Source organism: Balaenoptera borealis, assembly GCF_965194805.1.
Source record: "Balaenoptera borealis genome assembly, chromosome: 5".
NCBI classification, from domain to species: domain Eukaryota; kingdom Metazoa; phylum Chordata; class Mammalia; order Artiodactyla; family Balaenopteridae; genus Balaenoptera; species Balaenoptera borealis.
This window is the reverse complement of record NC_138862.1, coordinates 58,840,721-58,862,390: the sequence shown is the minus strand read 5'-3', so window position 1 is coordinate 58,862,390 and position 21,670 is coordinate 58,840,721. Positions and strand designations below refer to the sequence as shown.

At 37.8% G+C, this 21,670-nt stretch overlaps 1 protein-coding gene across 17 annotated transcripts in view; it reads right to left on the bottom strand.

Annotated features, from left to right (window-relative positions):
• PHLDB2 (pleckstrin homology like domain family B member 2) overlaps positions 1-21,670 on the bottom strand; it is a 229,574-nt gene continuing 207,904 nt past the window's right edge. For 12 of the 17 annotated variants that reach the window (XM_082394616.1, XM_082394626.1, XM_082394625.1 and 9 more), the window contains 8 exons: positions 18,411-18,431; positions 16,425-16,460; positions 14,596-14,803; positions 7,294-7,384; positions 6,115-6,261; positions 4,063-4,282; positions 1,099-1,184; positions 1-494 (listed from right to left, as the gene is read on the bottom strand). In XM_082394616.1, the coding sequence (XP_082250742.1) occupies positions 354-494; positions 1,099-1,184; positions 4,063-4,282; positions 6,115-6,261; positions 7,294-7,384; positions 14,596-14,803; positions 16,425-16,460; positions 18,411-18,431 (950 nt within the window). In that variant the 3' untranslated portion in view covers positions 1-353. The remainder of the gene's footprint in view (positions 495-1,098; positions 1,185-4,062; positions 4,283-6,114; positions 6,262-7,293; positions 7,385-14,595; positions 14,804-16,424; positions 16,461-18,410; positions 18,432-21,670) is intronic. The other 5 variants (XM_082394624.1, XM_082394622.1, XM_082394620.1 and 2 more) reach the window with 1 other exon arrangement.

The window sequence follows — 21,670 nt, the reverse complement described above, 5'->3', positions numbered from 1 at the left end:
GACATTTGTAAACGGTTTAGTTTATTTCACCAAAATCAACAATTGATAAAAAAGAATTTATAAGAAATGTTCCTATAAGTGATGCTATTTACCAAAATAGTATTTTCTTTCTCCTAGGCGCTTCAATTCTTTGCTATTTATGATCAAGCTTTGAGTTATTTACGCTCAATCTTTGAATTAAAATCCCTTCTTTCCCTTTTACAAATGACTTCCTGTTTATATGAAAACAGTTCTGAGTATCCATAGTTAAAGGGATGGGTCTGTTGGGTCTTTCCACCTGGTGTTGAATATGGCTTTATTCTTGTAAGAAATTATTGCAGTCTGCCCTGAAGTGGACTATTGGCGTTAGTTCACTACAACAAGAAGTGAGTGTAACCTTCCGCCCCAGTAACTATAACATCCATCCAGATCCGCATGGCTTCTGGCGATGGGGCCACCATATAGTAGATCCTGTCATGCGTCTTGACGCTAAAGGTGAGTAATGGATTAGGACTCTAAAAAAATAGGAAAAGAACATAAAACAAAATCTTGAAATTATAACATTAAATATAACACAGAGATATGTGAAGGCTTCTATGTAGCTATTACTTCTGTTCTAATGTAACCTATTCCCTTGCCCTCAACACCTTTCTCAAGATTGACCATATTTCTGGCCTTTCCGCACAAGAGCTCTCACAGTGAGCTCACCAATCGTTTTAGCAGCTACTTGTAAAGCTCCAGCAGGGTATCTAGCTGATAGTGGGTGCGCTAAAAATAGCTCAATAAATGTTATTCTTAGCCCTACTAAGATGTTTCCTTATGATCTTCCTCATAAGTAGGTAGTAGCTCCTTCTTAGAAGCCTAGCAAAGAGTTACTTGGCAGGGTCTCCCAAACCAATATATCCAGAGTATTTTCTCATTTTGTCATGATTTATTTTTTCACAAAAAGATCAGCTGCACTAACTACTTTACTTCTATGTTTACTTTTCCAACACCATTCTGATCATATCTATCTATTATGTCAGAATAACAAATCGAAATTAATTAGAATGCAAAAAATACCTTTTCCCCTACTTAATTATGCATTCAAATTGTAGGAATCTGAAATTCAATGTTTACCTTATTAGCATTCTTGAGGTGATCATAATATACTTCTTCAATGGCTTGAAAGTATATTACTCCTTTTAATTTAGCTTCATGCTTGTCTGCAATGGTAGATGAGTGTTAAAACAAATACTTTATCACCACTGATGGACAGGAAAAATTATAATTTCATTATAACTATCATCATTAAAATATTTATCTAGCATTTAAATTATCTAAGATTAATTAAGATAACCTAGGTTAGTACATTAGCCGCACTCTGTCCTGAAAAAAGAAAAAAAAAAAGAAGGTTGGAATTAGCAACCCTAAACAAAAGAGACTAAGTGACTTTACTCAAGGCTCTTTACAAATTAGCAGTCAAAAGGTAACCCAGAATACTGACTGTCAGGTTAGCACACAAAGTGTAAACACCATTGACATCAAGATAAATTATTTCCCCACATTCTCCAAGACAGTAGTTGTAATGAAAATATTAATATGCAGCTCTGTTGCAATTAAATTTGTAAGCTGCAATGAAATTTGTAACAAGTGTGTTTTTTGATTTCTAATTTAAAATAATATCCTACTTATGTTTCTTTCCTATCAAATTTCTTGTCTAGTATACTTGATATTTTATCCTGTTCTCAACGGAGTTTCATGTCAATAATTTAATGTCCTTTCAGTGCAGCGTTTTCCAAACTGCTTCCAAAGATTTCGTCAGATTTGCCGTAAAAGCCAAACAGAGCATAAAACAAAACAAAAACAAACAACCAAACCACCAACCAAACAGCATCACTCTGTGGTGACTAATAACACCAATATGTTCTTGAGACATTTTGCAATTTAAACTCTGCAGGGATGACAGCACATGCAAGCACATTAAAGAATCTCAAAATTATGGATGAGGATACAGAGAAAGAGACTCTATCATACCCTGCTGGTGGAAACGCAAATGAGAAAGTCTCTTTTGGAAGTCAATTGGTAAAACATACACAATGAAAAATGCCAGAATTCTTACTCAGCAATTCTGCTTCTAAAACTGCATCGTATAAGACCTACGCATGCGTGTGCATGTGTATTTGGGTTCGTTGGAGCACAAGCTGCAAAAGATCTGCTGGAGCTTTAATAGGGAACTGATTTAATTCTAGACCAGCCGTACACTGCAATCTACTACACAGCCACTGAAAAGACTGAGGTAAATCTGCATGTGCTCAAAGAGAAAAATCTTGAAATACTGTTATGTGAAGAAAGGTATGAACAGAGTGAATAATTTGGTCCTAACTGTATTAAAGAAGAAAGAATACCTATATAGACTGAAACATACATGAAAAGGAATGGAGAAAGTCTGAAAGGATATTTCAGGCTTAACAGTGTTAGAAAAGGGAGAACTTTTGTGATGGGAAGAGACTTACTTTCATTATATAGACTTAGTTCCTAGGGAAACTCTGTTTTAATTAATACCGTGTTCGGTGGGTTTCCACCAGTTTCTGTGAAAGAGAAGGTCAGTGTGTCTCTCAAACATTTGGTGGAAAAGGTCCTGCAATAATGAATTCATGGGAAAACAATAATACTTTGTTTTTTGGAAACAGAGGTAAAATAAAATCTGGAGATAAAAGTAAACCTTGTCAGTGTTTCAAAGCAGACAGAAAACTGGGGAAGAAAACTTTTGTTTGTAGGGCACTTCAGATATGAGAAAGAATGTGAAAAATACAAGCATAAGGATGAAATACAAATCCCAGAGAAAAGGAGCAGAAAAGAGTGAAGCTGTTTTGTCTGAGTTATTTTAAAATTTTACTTTTGGAAAATTCTGGCTGAGGTTGTCTTTGGAGACTAGCACGTAGCAAAGTTTCGTTTAGGCATTTTGCAGACACTAAATTGGCATTTCTTATTACATAGGCATCTTTTCTATTGTATTAACTAAAGAGACTGTCTCTGGATTCTTATAAAACCCGAGGTCAGAAAGCCCAAGAGAGGCAACCTGTGAGGGTTAGTAGACCATTTACTTCAGGCCACTCGCCCCTGTAGCAACTGGAACCCCACCCAAAGAGCCCCTAACTGAAAGGCATGCACCCCCTGCCCTTTCCTCACCCCAATTCTGGGGCTCCATTGCCAGTGTTTCCTTTCTTCCACATGCTTCTTGGTTGCTCACACCCCTCTTCATAAACATATCCTGACCTCACACTACAGATTAAATGACTGGACTGTTATTTTTTATTACCTTGATACACTTTGTAACAATTCCCAACAATGCTCATAAATGCTGATACAGTCACCCCAAGGCAGGGTCTCTTCATAACCTCTAGTCTGATTCTACCCTTACTCAGCAGTTGAAAAGAGAGCAGAGCTATTCTTATGCTGCTAATGGACATATTTCATATGTGATCTATGTGTAAATAAGGGGCTTCTTAATAAGTAAACTGGTTACACAAATACTCCTGTATTTATAGAAGATTCAGTAGGGTATGGTTCTCATAATCCATCATTTAAAGAATCCAAAAATATTCCAGTCACTTAATAAATACTTACTTATTCACTAGTTCACTGATGAGCTTTACTCTCTGTGCTGAAATTGTCATTCTAGTATATAAACTACAGTTGAATGACTGTCAGTTAAGCTGCCTAATTGTGTGTGACTTTAGAGCATATGACCATAGAGAAATAAATAGAAACATTTTTTTTCTGATTTCATGGTTTAAAAGATAGTATTTTGGTCTAAAAAATAAATTCCATTTAATATTTATTTGGGCTTGAGCTTATTTCAGAACTAGAATAGACTAACACACACTTTTTAAATAACATAATTTTTATTATTTCTAGAGGAAATTCATATCAGGTGGACCATATAATCTGAATAGAAAATAATATACATCTATCAAGCTAATATTGCCATTAATTCTATTACTTATCACTCTAATTATTTATTCTGAATTTTATTGCCTTTGTTCTTTAACAGTGAATTCCTGATTTGAATATATCACTCAGATTTTTTTTATCACCCACCTGCATAATAAGAGAAGGTGCGCTTGTTCCGATCAAAAACAAACCAACGTTTTTTCCAAGTTTTAATTTTTCCACCCATTTTGATGAGGAATCCTCTGCAGGTCTTCTCTGTGATTGACACATGATAACAGGTATCAATATTGTGGCCAGCAGTCTCCACATGGCTGCGCAAATCAAAGTCTTCCTTCCGGATAGGCAGATAACGGGTCAGAGGTCGAGCCTGGAAAAGCACAAGCCCATCTCATCTATAGCTAATTATTTGTTTTGTTTTAGGTCACAGATGTTTAGAAGTGAAAGTGAACTAAAAAGCCTAAGTGTTAAAATGTCCATGTGATTATGAGAGCTTAAGCTAAACATTGTCATTTGGAATCTAAAAAGCGAATGGCATTTTAAGAAGGATGCTATGGTATGGGGGGGAAAATGTGGATAAACTCAGGCCAACAGATTCTATTCCTTGAAATGGCCAGATGAGAAAAATGGAAACATGTCATTTACCTTAGCTTTAACAGAGGTACTTAGCACTTAAAAACACAGGGAAATAAGGCATGAAGTTATCTGGGCTCCTCCTTACAGATGAGGACTCCTCCTCTGTAACGTATCCAGGAGTTCTCCCTGCCACAGCTCAACAATAGTTCTCCTTAAATAACCGCAGACATGACATAATTGACTGAACATTATTTAGTAAGTCCAGCCCCCAAGGATGTATGTACATGTCGGCTTGCATACACCCTGTGATAGAAATTGAAGGCAGAGATGTATGTTTTGAAAAGCGAAGCTAAAATAAGGTAAGAAGTGGAATCAAAGCTGTACCCAATGAACTGTCCAGGACGAGACACTGAAGAGATGTACATAGATGTCTTTTATTTTACTATGGCTGGAGTAGAGGTTCATCTAATCTAGGAAGCACATATTGCACGGGTAGTATTTCTAAAATAGTCTTTTATTTTATCCTGTTAAATTACCCCACCCCTTTGCCCTGGGGGAAAATAACCTAATCATACACTTGGAAGCAAAAGTTATAATTGGGATTAAAATAGAATTGTGCCTTTTGGTTTTGGCTTCAGATATCAAACAGGCATGGATGGCCTTTACACTAAATCAAAATGTGACAGAGGTTTGGCATAATGAAATAAAATGAACAAGTTTTACTTTGTATTTTTCCTTTATTTTGCCTTTGATTCTGTGGTACTTTGATGTTAGACAGATGCCACAGATTTACTGAGCCCTCAAAGGACATGAAGTCTTAAGGCGAGTCTCCAACTGTTGTACTTCAGACTGCCAGCAACTGTGAGGAATAAGGGAATTGGTACCTTTTACCATTAAGTCTAGTAAGCTTTGGTAAAACTGATTTGAACTTTAAATTACATGGCACTTAAATTTTTATTTTAGTTTCTCAGAAAACATACATTATGTAAGCAGTTCTAGTGACAAGAACAGAGACTCAGACTCTGCTGACTGAGATAGGAAGTCAAACAAAGTGGATGGTTTTCCTGAGTTTTGCTCGAGTTCAGGAATCCTGTGCACATGTGTGTGGACTGATGCAGCAAAGGGGAAACGTGTGACAACACAGTGGTTAGGAAAAAAAACCCCAAAACATGAACACCACCACCAAAAAACCGGGCTGGTAAAAGTATCCTGTTCTGGAGTGTTTGCTTCCAAAAGATGTCTTAGTAGAATCTCTTCTCTTTCTCAGCTTAGTTTGGGTGTTGTATTTGTTTTCAGTAATGAATCCAGCTGCATTTTCAAAGCTGCTCAAGAAGACATTCTCCTTTTAAATATACTCCAAAAAAAATGGGTAGAAGAAAAAGTGCCACTCCAATCAAAATGTGCCACGTATAACTAAAGAGAAATGTCATTTTGTTAGTAGTTCCCAGTGGGTTTTGAAATAAACACACATTTTTTTTGCCCATTAATGCACTTCTCTTAGCCATTACATGTCAAGGGCTAATAGGCAGCACAACCAAAGGCATCCTCAGACATAGCATGACTGTCTTCTGAAAAACGACCACCAGGGGGCAACCTACTCCAATCCATCCAAATTGACCAACCAACCTGTGCCCTTTGTTTCTCCCTTATTTTTACTTCCTTTTCAATTAACTTCTGCCTCTGGCTGGTTTCTTCCTGCAATCGTTTTTCCAGGAGTTCTCGGCGTCGTTTTTCTTCTTCCAGAGCGCGTTTCTTGGCTTCCATTTCCCGTTCCTAAATATCATTATGCAGAAAAAAATTTTCAGACATACTGGTTATACTTGAATGATTCCAATATGAAAACAAATAATTCTCACTAGACAATTCCTGATTTTATAGCCCAGTATATATCTAAGACTAAAACACCCGTAATCACCATTCACAGAACTTTCAAAAGCATCCTGTGCAGAAATGCAACCACTACATTTAATTAAAAATGAAATATTAAGTGAAACACAGCTTGTGACTCTATTCAGTCATTTCATACTAATGACCCCATATATTAAAAACTCTCCATTTTTAATATAAAAAAGGCTCACTAATTGTGACCCAACACCAGTCACGACTTTCGGCCTTTCTTTGATGGCCGTAGGTCCTTCCAATTCCTGTTGTTGCTCTGTGGCTTCCTGGCTGACGGTCACAGAGGAAGTGCCCAGGGAAGTTAGAAGAGGAAAGGAGGTGCCCTTTCAGGCAGGATGCAAAGGCATTAGGGGAATTCCTAAGGAAGTTCAGATTCTGGCTTGAAATACAGTCACAATAACATGGGAGTTTTAATATTACAATAGTGTCTTTACCACGAACTGGCAAGGCAGGGAGAATGCATAAAGACCTGCCATTCCTCCTGTTCCCCGGCAGGCAAACAAAGGCGCCATTGAAGGGAAAATGTAATACAAAGCATTCATTTCAGTTTATGTCCACACAATACACATTTTACATTATGAAAAATGGTAGTGCAGTAAAGAGCCGTAGAGAACATCTCTCTAACACCCTCACTTTTCAGAAAAGAAAACGGGGCCAGTGGGAATTCCCTGGCAGTCCAGTGGTTAGGACTCTGTGCTTTCACTGCCGAGGACCTGGGGTTCAATTCCTGGTCAGGGAACTAAGATCCCACAAGTCATGTGGCACGGCCAAAAAAAAAAAGAAAATGAGGCCAAGAAAGGTGGAGTGACTACTCCAAGATCATGCTGCTTATTGAGGCCTGAAAACAGTTTCCCAGTGTCAAGTGCAGGGCATCTTGAACTACTACATCAAAGATATTAGGCCTACCCTGGATTCAAGAAGCCTTGTCTTCTCTGCATGAGCCTGCTTCAAAAGTCTCTCCATTTCTTCTATTCGGGCAATATTTGAAGTGCTGGCACTGAAGAAAACACAAAAGCCTTTCAAGAATACTGCTTCTTACTGATGTCTCTTCAAACACACACACACACACACACACACACACACACACACACACACACGACAAGATCCAATACAATTTAAAGGATGTTACTTACAAGAATCACTGGTCTGAAGAGGCAAGTCAATTCAACTCTGAAAACTGTAGGTGAAACTTAACTTACCTCAGTTTTGAGAGATAAAACATAGGCAAGGAAAATAATACCAAATAAAGTGCTTTACTCATAAATAAACCAAAACCAACTCCTACAAAGTGTGTTCTCAAAATGTTTCCTCCAAAGTCTAAAAATTTTGGCTTGCGGGAAGTCTTCCCATTAGTTTAATTATTCAGGGATGCCAGACCAACGACACTATCACCAAAGTTCTACGTAAATGACCCCTAAGTTTGGAAGTCACTTTATTTGGTTTGGGATCATGTATCACCAGCTACTTTTTTGTTATGCCTTTTTGCTTGTGGACATTTTATTTCTTAAATGGTGATTTAAGATGGCCAATTAAAAAAATGACTTCTCTTACAGGTGCAATAGAAGGGTAGTGGCCGGTTTTGCCAATAAAGCCCATCCACCGTACGAACGAGAAAACTGCATTAAGGGATTCAAGAGCTTCAAAAGTAATGCATCTTGAAAAAGATACCACATAAACACATGAAGGAAAAAACCAAAGGGAGTGAAAGCTGCAAGACCAGGTAGGATAACTAACAGAGAAGGAGAAGAACTTAGAAATGTTTAACATTAAACAAAATATATTATTTTTCCCTTGTTTACATTTTATTTGACTATTCTGGAAAAAAAGGACCTTGGCCTAAGTCAAAACTTATTTATTTTGATGTTCCAGCCATGGAGAACCAATGTCATTTCTTATGCATGTTTACTTGCATAGTCACTTAAATGTATCTTCTTTTCTAGACTCTCTTGGCTATAGAGAGGCTTTTGTGCCTGTATCCTCCATAGCATAAAGCCTTCTACACAGTAGGTGTTCATGTTTGCTACACACATTCATATAAAAATTAATTCATATAAAAATGAATAAGATAATCATTAGTATAGTCTCGCTAAATCATATTGTTGATCAACTCAAACCTACGATGTTTGAGGGCTAAGAGTTCTTTTGAAGAGAAACATGACCACAGTAATGTAGGACATATGGTTTACCTTAAAATCAGTACTGTGCACACATGTTTATAGCAGCTTTATTCATAAATGCCAAAACTTGGAAGCAACTAAGATATCCTTTAGTAGGTAAATGAATAAATAAACCATAGTACATCCAGACTATGGAATATTAGTCAGTACTAAAAAGAAATGAGCTATCAAGCCATGGAAAGACATGGAGAAACTATACATGCATATTACTAAGTGAAAGAAGCCAATCTGAAAAGCTAAATGCTTTATTACTCCAACTATATGACATTCTGGAAAAGACAAAACTATGGAGGCAGTAAAAAAAAATTGTATTTTATATACTTTAAAAGCTACTTTGGTTATTTTGTTAAAAAATAATTAATTTTTATCCATGGACACCTACTTGTTCTCTATAGGTACACTTTTGCTATTGATTTAATATTTCCTTGACATGTAAACCACTTTTATTCAGCAAAATTTTTGCTGCTCTATGATACTGTGTTGCCACCACCTGATACTTTGGGGGGGATCAGAACTGTACCTGCAGTGAAAAGCAAAAGCAATTGCAATAGCAATTTAGGGTGAAGTCTAGACTTGTCAATACAATGGCATGGAACAAATGAAATGCCATTTGGCTAGCACCTGTCATGCCAAGGGAGAGCCTGAAGTCACTGAATATACACTTTGTAATGCATTACCTGTAGCACAAGACACTCATCATTGGTTTCTCCAGCCCACCTAAATTACAAGAGGAGTAATGCTTCCTCCCATTGCTCCAAATTCTGACCTTCTTCAGAAGGCAGGCACATTTCTGATCTCATGTAATTACTGTATGATACTGAATAATACTGAATCACTTGGCCATTAATGGTATAAAGATGACTAGTTTTGCCTCCTTTCTCTACTTAGCCATATTCTATTTTATCAACTGAAGATTACTTTTTTTATGTGACCAACTTTGGCAAAAACCCATAGTCATAAAGAAAAATGAAACTTCAGTCAAGGGTAAAGGAATCTAAATAGCACATTTAGTTTTCAGTGCTGAACAATACCTTTCAGCAAAATTTGAATTTGCTTTTTAGAATATTCACTTTAGAGGCAAAGGCAAAAACAGAAAAAGGAAGGAAAAATAGCAAACAAGAACATTGTCATACAACAAACAAATAAATAAGCAAAACGCAAAACAAAATTCTCCATAAAGACATAAAACTTTTCCAAGACTGCCTTCAGCATACCAATATTGCCACTAAATGAAGAGCCAGTGTCCCAGAATATTTATTTTCAATTCATCTTCTCAAGCATTTTTTCAGGTTAAGCAAATTATTACTCCATATAAAATGTCTAATCTTTCTCTATTCAAAAAGATTAGACTATCTGGTCTCTTTGACAGCTGTCTGCCCTCTTCTGAAATCCTCTGGTTTTCAGTATCTCTTCTGAAAGAACTCCCTAGAATAAAATGCAAACACTGGGTGTTGACTATCTAGGGTAGAAAGCAGAATACAAACCTTTGCCTGAAACAAAGGGATTAGAAGTATCTGAAATTCTGGTTGATGTATCTCTTAAAACCAAGCTCAGCCTTGGATGCCCTCAACCCCATACCCAGTCTTGTCCCCGCTCCACACACACAGTGCTGGTGGGTAATAGCTATAATGAGAGATCAACTTCCTTAACATTTTCTCAAAGCATGAACACAAGGTCAGGGCTTATTAGCAATAGTAATAAGAACATATAATTTTAGGTGGTATTCAGAACACTACACTCTATGAGCTCATTCAATCATTTTAGCAGAAAACAGACTTTATGCAGAATTGACCTTCAGCTGCTGTTTTCTAAGACCCAAGACCTGTTTTCTTAGCTTTATATTTGTGTACAATGTAAGTAATGATGCTGAAATAGCAAAAACACTGTCTGACTCAAAGAACTTTCTGCTGGACACGAAAATGATGTCTCAACAAAAAGTGTAAGGCAAAGGTACCCACAACTCTGAGTAATTCGATAATTCTACCAATGGCTTTTTGTGACATAATAAACCACAAGACTAAGTTTATGTTGCTAGAACTTCAGCATGGAATTATCTCTTTAAAATGTGTATCATTTCAGGATATTTTAATACATAATTTTTTAAAAATCTAAAAAAAGAGAAAAATTTTTAGTTCTTTATTTCTTTTTCTACCTATCTTCAAAAAGTTCCCATTTAGCATGTGCTGTCATACTATACATGCCAAACATTAGTTCCCTATTACCATTTTCCTGATGTTTATCACATTATTTTCCTTCATAAAAATAGGTACAAGCTTATCTTAGGGCAGCATGGATTTTTTTTAGGTAGATGGTGGCACAGAAGAGAAATGCTTGTTTGTTTGTTTGTTTTTTCTCTCTCTGTCCCTTTTATCTATACTAGACCTTTTGCAGGCATCTTCTACTTGCCTTCAATTTTTTGACATTCAGACAATCTGACAGCATATTTAAATAAATACTATTAGTAATTTCTGACCATGGTGATTGGTTAGTTATCCATGACTGCTAGCATCACTGGGTCAATTCTCTGTGAAGTAACTATGGAATGATCATGGCCACATGTAGCTACCTTCCAGGAATGATCACTCTGCAATAATGCTATCCTCTTAATATGGCACATTTAGTGGAGTCAATTCTCATTTTCTACCTTTGGAAACCATTTAAAGAAAAAGTAAGTAGGTGAACAAATAAAATTAAATTAAGATTTTGGTGGCCACTGTGCTTAAGTCTCTAGACCTAAACTTCTAATGCTTGGTAAATCTAACTGAAGTGCCTCCCTTTTAGGTAATTTCCTGTACTCACTGCTGCACTGCTGCTGTTACCACCTTTAAATATGAGAGATGGGGTTTGAGGAGCGATCATTTGGAGGGATGCATATTTGCTTTTAGTTTTTGGTGGGGATGAAGAGGCAGGGAGAAGAAAATGGAGCAGAAAAAGCCACCAAGATAGGAAAACTATAATATAGAGTGTATTTATTTATTAAAGATGGCTCAAAAATAGAAAAAAAATGGTCAAGCTATCAGGAGTTCACCATAGGAATATTGCTTTAAAATGTTCACAATTATATGGGAAAGTAGTCTGATGTTTTCAAAATAACAACTTGCAAAAGTGCAGAGTGCCTAAGAAACCCCTCTGAGATCCCTATACTGGGAAATGAAACAGCTGCACTGTCAACTTTCATTCCTCCCATCATCATTATACAATAGTTGCTGAGTTGCTGACTTTTGTTTGTGTCCTGTCATTCAAAAGTAACACATTTAATTGGTCGGTTTACTGGCATTTATGAATAAGTACTCAAAGTTCTAGGCTTTCTGTCCTGAGAGCATCAGCTCCCGGCACCCCTGCATGACTCTCTGACATCCTCCTGGGAGCAGCGGGTATTACAAGAGCTCCTTCAGAGCAAGAGATGGATGGTTTGATGCCCAATTGTGCCACACACTCAAGTGTCTTTCATTTTTTAAAAAGTGAGATACTGTATCTTCTAATAGTGAATGAAGTGAAATACTAACCCTTCTGACATTAAAAAATAATGGCAGCGAAAAATTATCTTTATTCTTTATTATTACATAATTCCCTACTTAAATTTAAATTAAATTAAATTTTCCCTTGTAACAAGGAGAAATACCTATAATTCTCATGGTTGCTTTAGTGTTTTTCCCAAGGGACTCCTTTCCTTCTCTGACAGGATATATCCAGTAATATCAATATTTCAAACATTATGATGTCAGAATTAAAATACACTATATTCTATTCACCACAAACTGTAGCATCTATCCTTCTCTTCTTTTCTTCCACTCCCCAAATTTCCTGGTTATAATATCTTGTTAGATGTAGGTCTCTCATATTCTTTTCATTTATGAGACACTGACCCAAAGCTAAGAATACCTTGCCGATATTACTTTCCCTCCGTCTCTGTCACTCCTTTTTTGGGGGGCGGGGGTGAGGAGCAAATGATTCAAACCTTTGTAAAGAAAGAAATTCTATATACACGATGGTAATTTTCCACCAAAATATTTTAAAATCCATCATCCTCTTGCATTCAAGAAACAATCCTCCATTTAGCAGATAAGCAAATCAGGACCGAGAGAGTTCTGTGATCTGCTTCCAGAAGCACAATCAGTTGTCAGGTCGAGCCCCAAAAGGTCCTGTCCCAGCCTGTGACTTCATTGAAATAGAGGAAAGTTTTTTTGATGGCCATTATTCAACTAGACATTTTCACCTGAGACACACAATTGCTCAATGAACATTGATTAAATATTGGATGTTTTGGGGGTTGAACTCATAATGGTTCTCAGCCAATTGAAATAGATCAAACAAAGAAAAAAATCAAATATCCCGAGGTATTTATTCAGCCGACACTTACTGAATGCCTACTATGTGCCCAGATCTCTGCTGAATGTGGAAACCAAAAGATAATTAGACATCCTCCTTGACATTGAGGAATGTACCAATTAATTATTGAAGAAAAAAACTGTATACTGCAATGTGATCAGTGATATAGTAGGAAAAAGTATCAAGTTCCATGGAAACATGAAAGAAAAATGCCCTGAAAGGAGAAATTCTCATGAGTTTCCAACTTAAGTTTGAGCTTAAAGGATGAGGAGACTTTCTCCAGGCTAAAATGGGAGGGGTTGGGGGAAGGTAAAGACATTTTGCAATGCCAGACACTCTCAATGCTCAGTAAGTACAGGTTGAGGGAATAAACAAATGAGAGGATGAATTGACTCTAGATAGTGGTGTGCTGGTAAACTAGCTCTCTGGAGAAAAACAAAACCCCCGATATGCAGCAAATGTCTATTTATGTGGAGTAAATACTCCCACCATGGCCAATTTCAAGCTACCAACATGACATCACTGATCACAGAGTTAGGAGATGGGCACCTTTGGCTCTTGCCAGCCAGTTTGAGCCGACTCCAGCTCACTGTTAACTGTAGAATATTCTATAAGGATTTGTGGAATGAATGAGCATATAAATAAAAGAAAGAACAGATTACATGATCCCAGGGCTAGAATCAATATGGTCAAAGGCACAGAGATCTGAGAATTCATCGCCCTCTCAATGAATAAGAAGCTCTGGGAGGTGTATCAGGAGGAGAGAATGAATGGGGAGTTGGGCTGGATCTAGAATGCCAGGCTCTGGGGTCTGACTTTATTCAAAAGGTAGTAGGGCATCATCAGAAGCTTTTTTTTTTTTTAATTAATTAATTAATTAATATTTGGCTGCGTTGGGTCTTCATTGCTATGCGCGGGCTTTCTCCAGTTGTGGCGAGCAGGGGCTACTCTTCGTTGTGGTGCGCGGGCTTCTCATTGTGGTGGCTTCTCTTGTTGCAGAGCATGGGCTCTAGGTGCGCATAGGCTTCAGTAATTGTGGCGCACAGGCTTAGCTGCTCTGCAGCATGTGGCATCTTCCTGGACCAGGCTCGAACCCATGTCCCCTGCATTGGCAGGCGGATTCTTAACCGGCGTGCCACCAGGGAAGTCCCCATCACAAGCTTTTGAAGGAGCACTCTGACCAGATCCATATTTTAGATGCACCTTTGGCCATAATCCCCTAAGACCACCTTTGCTTGCCTCAAAGTATGAACACAAATGTGAATGGTTAAATCCTTCCAAAATTTTAATATGCAGAACAGCTAAAGCCTTCCTTTCAACAAAACAGAAGGGTAAGATATCCTTCAAATTCTTACTCTGTTCTTGGAAATTACTTCTTTATTGAATCAAAAGCAGTCCTAATGAAATTGGAGTTAACCAACAGAGGCAAATCCATTTTGAAGTGCAGTATACGCGTGAAGTCAAATGTAAAGAATAAAGGAGAAAATGGATTAGATGGTGTGTTACTGGCTCAGTCACACAGGATACAAAGAAACTACTTTCAAAGACCACCATGACACCCAACCCTTTTCTCTACTGTAGACTCTTTATGTTTCAGAAATTTGGGCTGGTACATATACATGGCCCCAAATTGATGGCTTTACTTTTTGAAACCGGCAGGTGCTTTTCCAAACCAGAAACCTTCCCCAGGAATACAGCTTACCTAGAGATATTGTCAGGTGAGCAGGCAGAGATGCTTGTCTCCATGCTGTCAGAGCTGTCTAGGCTCAGAGTATCAAAGGCCTGGTCCTTGTAGCTGTGATCTGGGTAGTGGAAACTGTTCAAGTAGACATTTGATTCAGATGCTGTGCGGCTGTAAAATTCAGAAGACTTCTGCCTGTGTCCTTCACTCATCTGTTGGTGATTATATCCTAAGGAGAGAGCCATAAATACGTTAGTATGCCTCATTTCTTTCAGTCTTAGATCTTCTAAGACTTAAACCAGGAACCCAAAACATCTGCCTATGAAACTGGGGCCTTGGTCTAATTTGTTTTGAAGCCAAGAAGATCAAAGAAATGGCATAATGCTCAGTGCAAGGAAGAGTTTCAAAGAAGTGGTCTTGTGAATGATCTTTTCTGTCAGCAGATCACTTGACACTTTCCTATGCCATTTCTACATCTCAGCACAACTGAGAATAATACATCAGCACACACACAAACACACACACAAAACCAAAACAGAAACACATTTAAAGGCCCTGAATCCTCTGATAATAGCTGGGTTTAAGTGAAGCAAGATGACTCCAGTGACAAGCAACAACGGGGTTTTCGGGCAGTCACTTCTTCAGTGGTATTGCAATTTAAAGGGTACTGGATCTGGTCATAAAATAGCAGGTGGATCATCTAGGTGTAGGATTTGAGAAACCTGTGTCTCACTCATATCACTAACACTTTTAATCTGGTTAATGTTCAAACTGACATTTTTCTCATTCTTTTTTTTCAAATTCCCTTGTCTGCCAATTACTTATTTAAAACACTCAGAATCAACAATCCTTCCAATGGCTGTACTCCTCCTAATTAGTGTATATATAGCTCTCTTCTTTTTCTGCCTTAACAGTCAGCCTTCAGCTAGCTGGTGATATCAACCGTATGAAAACATAGGGATCACATCAACAGGAGCAAAAGTGCCACTAGTAAGAGGGGTTTTCCTTACCCTGGTACCTGGTCAGCTGGCACATGAGGCCACTGGCTTGACTTTGTGTTATTCTATGGCTTTCTTCTGGTAGCTGATTCTGGGCATCACAAATCGAATTATTCTTCCTTTCAATTCTCTATTTAGCATGTATTCAGGAATCAGGGATCATAGTGATAAACAAATCCCTTAATTCATTAAAAAGATGTTTCTTTAACCAGTACCATAGTTTGCAATCACTTTCTCCCTGATCAAATTTACTTACCAGACTTATGAAGAGTTTACAGCTGGACCATCTGGATTTTCCCTGTTTTCTTGTACTTTACCTACTTTTCTATGAGGCTTTTAATTAGTAATGAAATGGCAAAAAGCAGGCCAGAGGGCAAAAGAAGGCAAATAATTCCAAACAGCTTCCTCAGCTGTTGATTAACTATTTCCATTTAAAAACGGAAGCCACATCCATGAAGCTTTAACAAAGCATTATAGACCAAAACTAAATATGTAAAATGATTTGAGTTCCATGAGGAGTTTGCATGCCATTAGTATTTAGAGCAGTTTTAGATATCTAAGTGAAAATATGTTAGTTCAGGTTAAGGCATTTCTGGGAAAATAAGTTTCCTTGATATAAGATGTAATTATAAATTATAAATATACACGTATGTAAAAACTACATATCACTTTGCTAAGGAAAGATGCAAAACATAAAAGCACACCATGAGACTTTAGAGAGAATATTATTAATTGTAATGATTAATGCATAAAGCATTACACAAAGCCAGTGCATTCATAAGCGTGGAGCTTGTGCCTTTATTTTTTTTTTGTCTTAAGAATGGCAAAATAATTCATTACTCAAATATTTACCTTTGATACTTGAACTTTTGGAATTACTAACTGCTCCTTTTAAATCGTTTCCAATTATTCATTATGAAAAAAAAAGGGGGACAATAAAAAAAAAAAAACACCAGAAATTATTTGAAAAGGTCACACACATATCTTTCCTTATACTTTCAAAAAAGGTTCGTTGGCAAAGAAACCTTCACACTGGCACCAACGACATGGAAGACATTTCCTTGTTTTAGTATGAACAACACATCCCAAAAAGACAGCCCTGTCATTTCAAACATATACGACTTATCTCCTTGGTGATGACAGGTGCCACAACCTCCCTTCCCTTCAGTTTTTCACTATGAGGAAAAGCCAGTTCCTACAATGCAATTAACACTTTCTTGGAAAAGCAGAGAAGAGGGGGAACGTATTTCTTCTTAAAGCAACTGTATGCCCTACTCCTCAGATCTCCCAGGATTTTTTTTTTTTTTTCCCCAAAAGTACCACAGAATAAGAAAATGAACTTACCACCTTCAGGTGAGGTAGACAGTAAACTAAAATGGCTCCAAGTTTTCGGATGCGGCCATAAGGGAGAGCCGTGTTACAATGTGTGCTGTGCTAAGGATTGTGAATGTAAATTCCCTAGATCACCTCACTATGTGTTTTATTTTTATTTTATTTCTTTGCTCTATGTCTGAGAAAACCTTGCATCACTCTGATGGTAGGATAAGCACCTTGCATTTTCATGGCAACTTAAATGAAAAAGGCTGCTGCTATCAAGTAGCTTCCAAGGCAAGATTTGAGTTTCCTGTGGATCCAGTGTGAGTGGGAAGGTCCACCTTATGCAGTCCCTTCTATCCCCGCAACCGGCCAATATTTTACTGATCACGATGAACTCAGCTGTCACCTGGCTTAGCCTCCTCCCTCCTGAACAATTCCGAAAAAACCAAGTTACCCCTGCAATTACAATCGAGGGCATGGCCCTCTCCCTCGTGACCCCAGAATTGCACCAGCGTGATTCCTAAGAGCTGGCTTTAGGATCCAGGCTCTGGCCTGGCCATTTAAAGGTACAGATACTTTCAACAGAAGGACACCATAGGAGCGCAGGAGATGGAAGGAGCGTTCCTGGTAGGAGGCCCAAGAAGAACTGCTGTGCATGAAGCAGTGCCAGAACAGGTGTGAGCTGGATTAAGCCACTGCTCAAGTATAAGTTATCGGGGGGGGGGGGGGGGAGTCATATATGTCCTGTTCACCACAGAATCCCCGCTCGTTTAGCATTCAGATGTCACAAAATAAAAAGTCACTGAATGAATTCACTTGTTCAATAAATTCCAAAAAGAGTTTGTTCAGGTTTTTCCACAAGATGTTACTGAAAAACCCAAATGAACGTTTTGGCCAACCCAATATATTAGTGACTAAATAAGGAAGTGGAATGCATCTACTGGTTCGGGTGGGGCAAAGTAAGCGGACTGGAAAAAATGAGACTTCCCCAAATCCCTGAGACTGCTTGGTTTTTGTTTTTGTTTTTAAATTATGTAGCAAGAATAATATTCAGCAGTGGGACAGCATCTGAAAAGTAAAAAGGGCCTTGTAAATGCTCTAAATCCTTCCTGTCCAGATAGAAATGGCTGTTTGAATAGGGTATTTTGTAAAGTTTATAAAGTAAGACCTGATAATATCTGAGGCTGGTCGCTAAGCATAGCACACACATGGAATCCGAATCAACTCAACTCTCTTCACTGCCCCGGAAGAGCCAATCGGTTGGATGTTCAAGGCCCATTTATTATTATTATTGTTATCATTATTTTTAATGTCAATCTCTATGAACTCTGGCTGATTGTACCTGAAAAGTGCTTTGTGAGTTAACCATTGTGGGATATATAATCTTGCCAATATTTTCCAAATGTGTGTTATATACCTTAAAATGGTTATCTGGGCCTTAATACAGAAAATGAGATGACTTAAAATTATAATCTCGGTTTAAGAGGATAAAATGAATCAGTATTTCTGACAGTTTCTCACCTGCTGAGACATTCATTCTTCCTAACCATAGTCCCCAGCCGGAAGATGAAGGTGCAGGACAAGTCAGGAATGAGGAGGAGAATGATAGAGAAAGGGAAAAAGATACAAGATCAAAAAGGATGACAAAGGGACAGGAAAATTAAACGTCTTCCAACATGCAGTCATTGACGGTGTTAGTAACAATACCAGCTTGACAAGGTAAGATATTCACATTTTTAGATTAAATTTGAGTGTATAGAGACGAACTCAAGAAGTTAACAAAACAAAAACAAGCTTCTGATACATGCACACAGTCAAAAATGATTTGTTACGGGAAAAAAAAAATCTTTCACACATGTTCAACTAGAACACAGGGAGAATAAAAACAAGATTATATCTATAAAACAATTCTTTTTTCCAAGAAGACATTAACAAATAGTTTTTAAGACTTAAGCTTTGTAAAATGCCATTCAATGATTTGAAGCACAGTCCGTCAAACTTTATAACAAGTCAGTCTTTTAATGCCCTACATTTCTGTCACCCAGCCACGTAAGAATCATTTATTCTAGTCAGCAATTCAGGCTGTTCTTCACTCTTTACTAAGTCTCAAGGCTTAAATGGAATGAATAAGTAGGAGCCTCCTAAATCCTTCCATCCTCTCACATAGCCTGCCGCCTGCCTTATTTATACCTGGCCTTTATAAAGGGAAGACATCATATTTTACACTTAGCCTATACACATCACAAGGCCCACTCTTTTCTTTATCTAGATCCTGAGTCTTACAAAACGGTGCTTCCGAAGCACTCGTGTTTCCTACATGGTCTGACCTTGCAATAAAAAAATCAAAACAAAGAGGGTCATGCAGCTGCCGGTGAATGAACAGCAGCTGCACGCAGCATCGTGCTTCTAGCAAATGTGCAACAATTTTCCTCTAATGTGTAAAAAGGAATAATCATTAGACTAAAGTCCACCATTGTACAGTTTTAAATCTGATCATTTCTTAAAGATGACAATGACCTTTCACTATTTGCTGGAAACAAAAACACCACACAGGGAGGTTGTCATACCTTTCTTGGACTTTCCTGCATTGAACAGAAGATAAAAGGACAAAGATTTCATTCATTCTAAAGCTTACAAAGGAATAGTTCACAAGTTGTACAAAAGCCAATAACCATTACAACTTTAGGATCTGAGTCCCTGGACCCTTTGCTTTAAACTCTGCTCTCAGAGATCTTTGTTTGCATGATTCACGCTGTCAGGTCTATTAAAAAAGTGCTTATTGAAGGAAGGCTTATACTTACACCATTGTCCTTGATGTATCCATTATGAATAAGCAGCAAAAAAATAGTTCATTTAAGTTAATTTGTGTAAGTCATAAAAATGATAAGATCTATTTAATTTGAGTTAATGAAAATGTGCGAGGTCTAATTTTTTCAAAACCATGGACTTTTACTTGGTGTTTGCTATTTTAATGGAGCCAACAAGTAGTAGTGAAACAATTCCAAATGAAATTATGATTCATCCTTCCTGGTCCTTGTGGGCCACCTGTATGGGCTTAGTAGAAAATCTGCCAATTTTATGGTCCGTTGTAGCTCTAAAAACTGCAGTCCCTGACCCTTCCTCCTCTGGGCGGGGAAGCCAAGGGTGGCAGGCTGGCCTCACAAGATACATCACATCCTCTTGGATCAGTGCACATATGAGGTTTCTCTATTTCTCAGAAGCTCTCTCATCATCACGACATGAAACTCTTTAAGAGGAACACCACTCAGAGCTGCAGCAGGGAAAGACACGCTGCAGACTTCTGGGATGTACAAAAGACCCAGCAGTGAAGAACAGGAGCACAGAGGACAGGTCAAAGACAATAGATTTTGTAGAGGGCACCTCATGTCACCTAAGGGAATTGGCTCAGTTCTTCTTCATGGACCTAGCATGGGGATTCCCATTATTTGGGGGGAACACAGATGAGAAAAATAGAGATCAAACATCCCTCCAGTTTCACCATATTCTCACAAGAATCCTCTTACACAGTATTGTTTACAGGTTTGTTTGGTATAAAGGACTAGTTTTTCTTACTCTCTATCTTAAGGCAAAAACTCTCAACATAAAGTATGGTGCTGTGGCCAGTCCAAACTTTGATGCCTTCAGCCAGTGGCAAAAATACATTTAAAAATAAGTCTATAAATATCACAGAGAAATGCTTCAACGGAAAACAGACTTGACCCACAAGCGAACAGTGATTAATGAGAGCCAAAATATACTCATTTATGTTTATTATTTATATACCATAAGAGATATTTTTAGTTTATTAAGAAATTATGATAAAATAAAAGAGAAGTTCAATCAAATGTATTTTATTCAAAGGTTAACACTGTAAACCTCTCATATATTATAAACCACTTTTATGAACACCATAGCTTCTATTAACTCTTAAATCACTCTGGTAATGATATGAAATCCTCATTCAAGTGATATATACAGCTCAATTATCCACACACATATACACATTATGTATACATGCATATATATACACCAATACATAACATATTTCTAATGGTACTAGTGATTATTCCCTGGTGACATTAGCAAAGAGGCCGAGCAGTCAGAATTGCCTCTAAGCTGGCTTAGAGGGAAGGGTTTCAATCCCACTAATGAACGCATTGAGAGGCCAGACGCTCATCACTCTGTCAGCATCCCCATTCACATCCCGGGCATACATCCATCACTGCATTTACCACATTTTATTGAAAGCATCTGTTTTGTTTTTCTGTTCCTCATGAGACTCTAGGCATTTCAAGGGCAAAGATCATGTAATTTATTTGCATTTTTGCTGTCTAGCACCATGCCTGCTCAAAAGTTAGGGCCAATATAGGTTGACCTAAACTACCGTGTTAACACAATAAATCTAATCTGCACGAGAAGCTCACCTCTGGAACTGCCTTACAGTATCTTCTTCTAGCCCCACAAAGACTACTTGAGAACCCCATTAGAAATGCAACCTATTATTACAAAGAAACAGAACATGCTGAGAGTCCAAGTCTACCTGAAACCTAACAACCACATAGAATAGAAGCTCAACCCACTTTAAAAGGCCTAAGGGAAGTCTGTCCTGGGCCACTAGTGCTCTGGTTCAGCTCAATGAGTCTTTAGCACGTGTTCAACAGGGTGGCTCAGCTACAAACCAGGGGAGTGACTTGACTTGGTTAAGTGCCTTGGTAATCCCTCAGGATCTCAGGGGTCTCTTTTTTCCTTCTCCCAATCAAATGGGAAGGTTAGTAATTCTC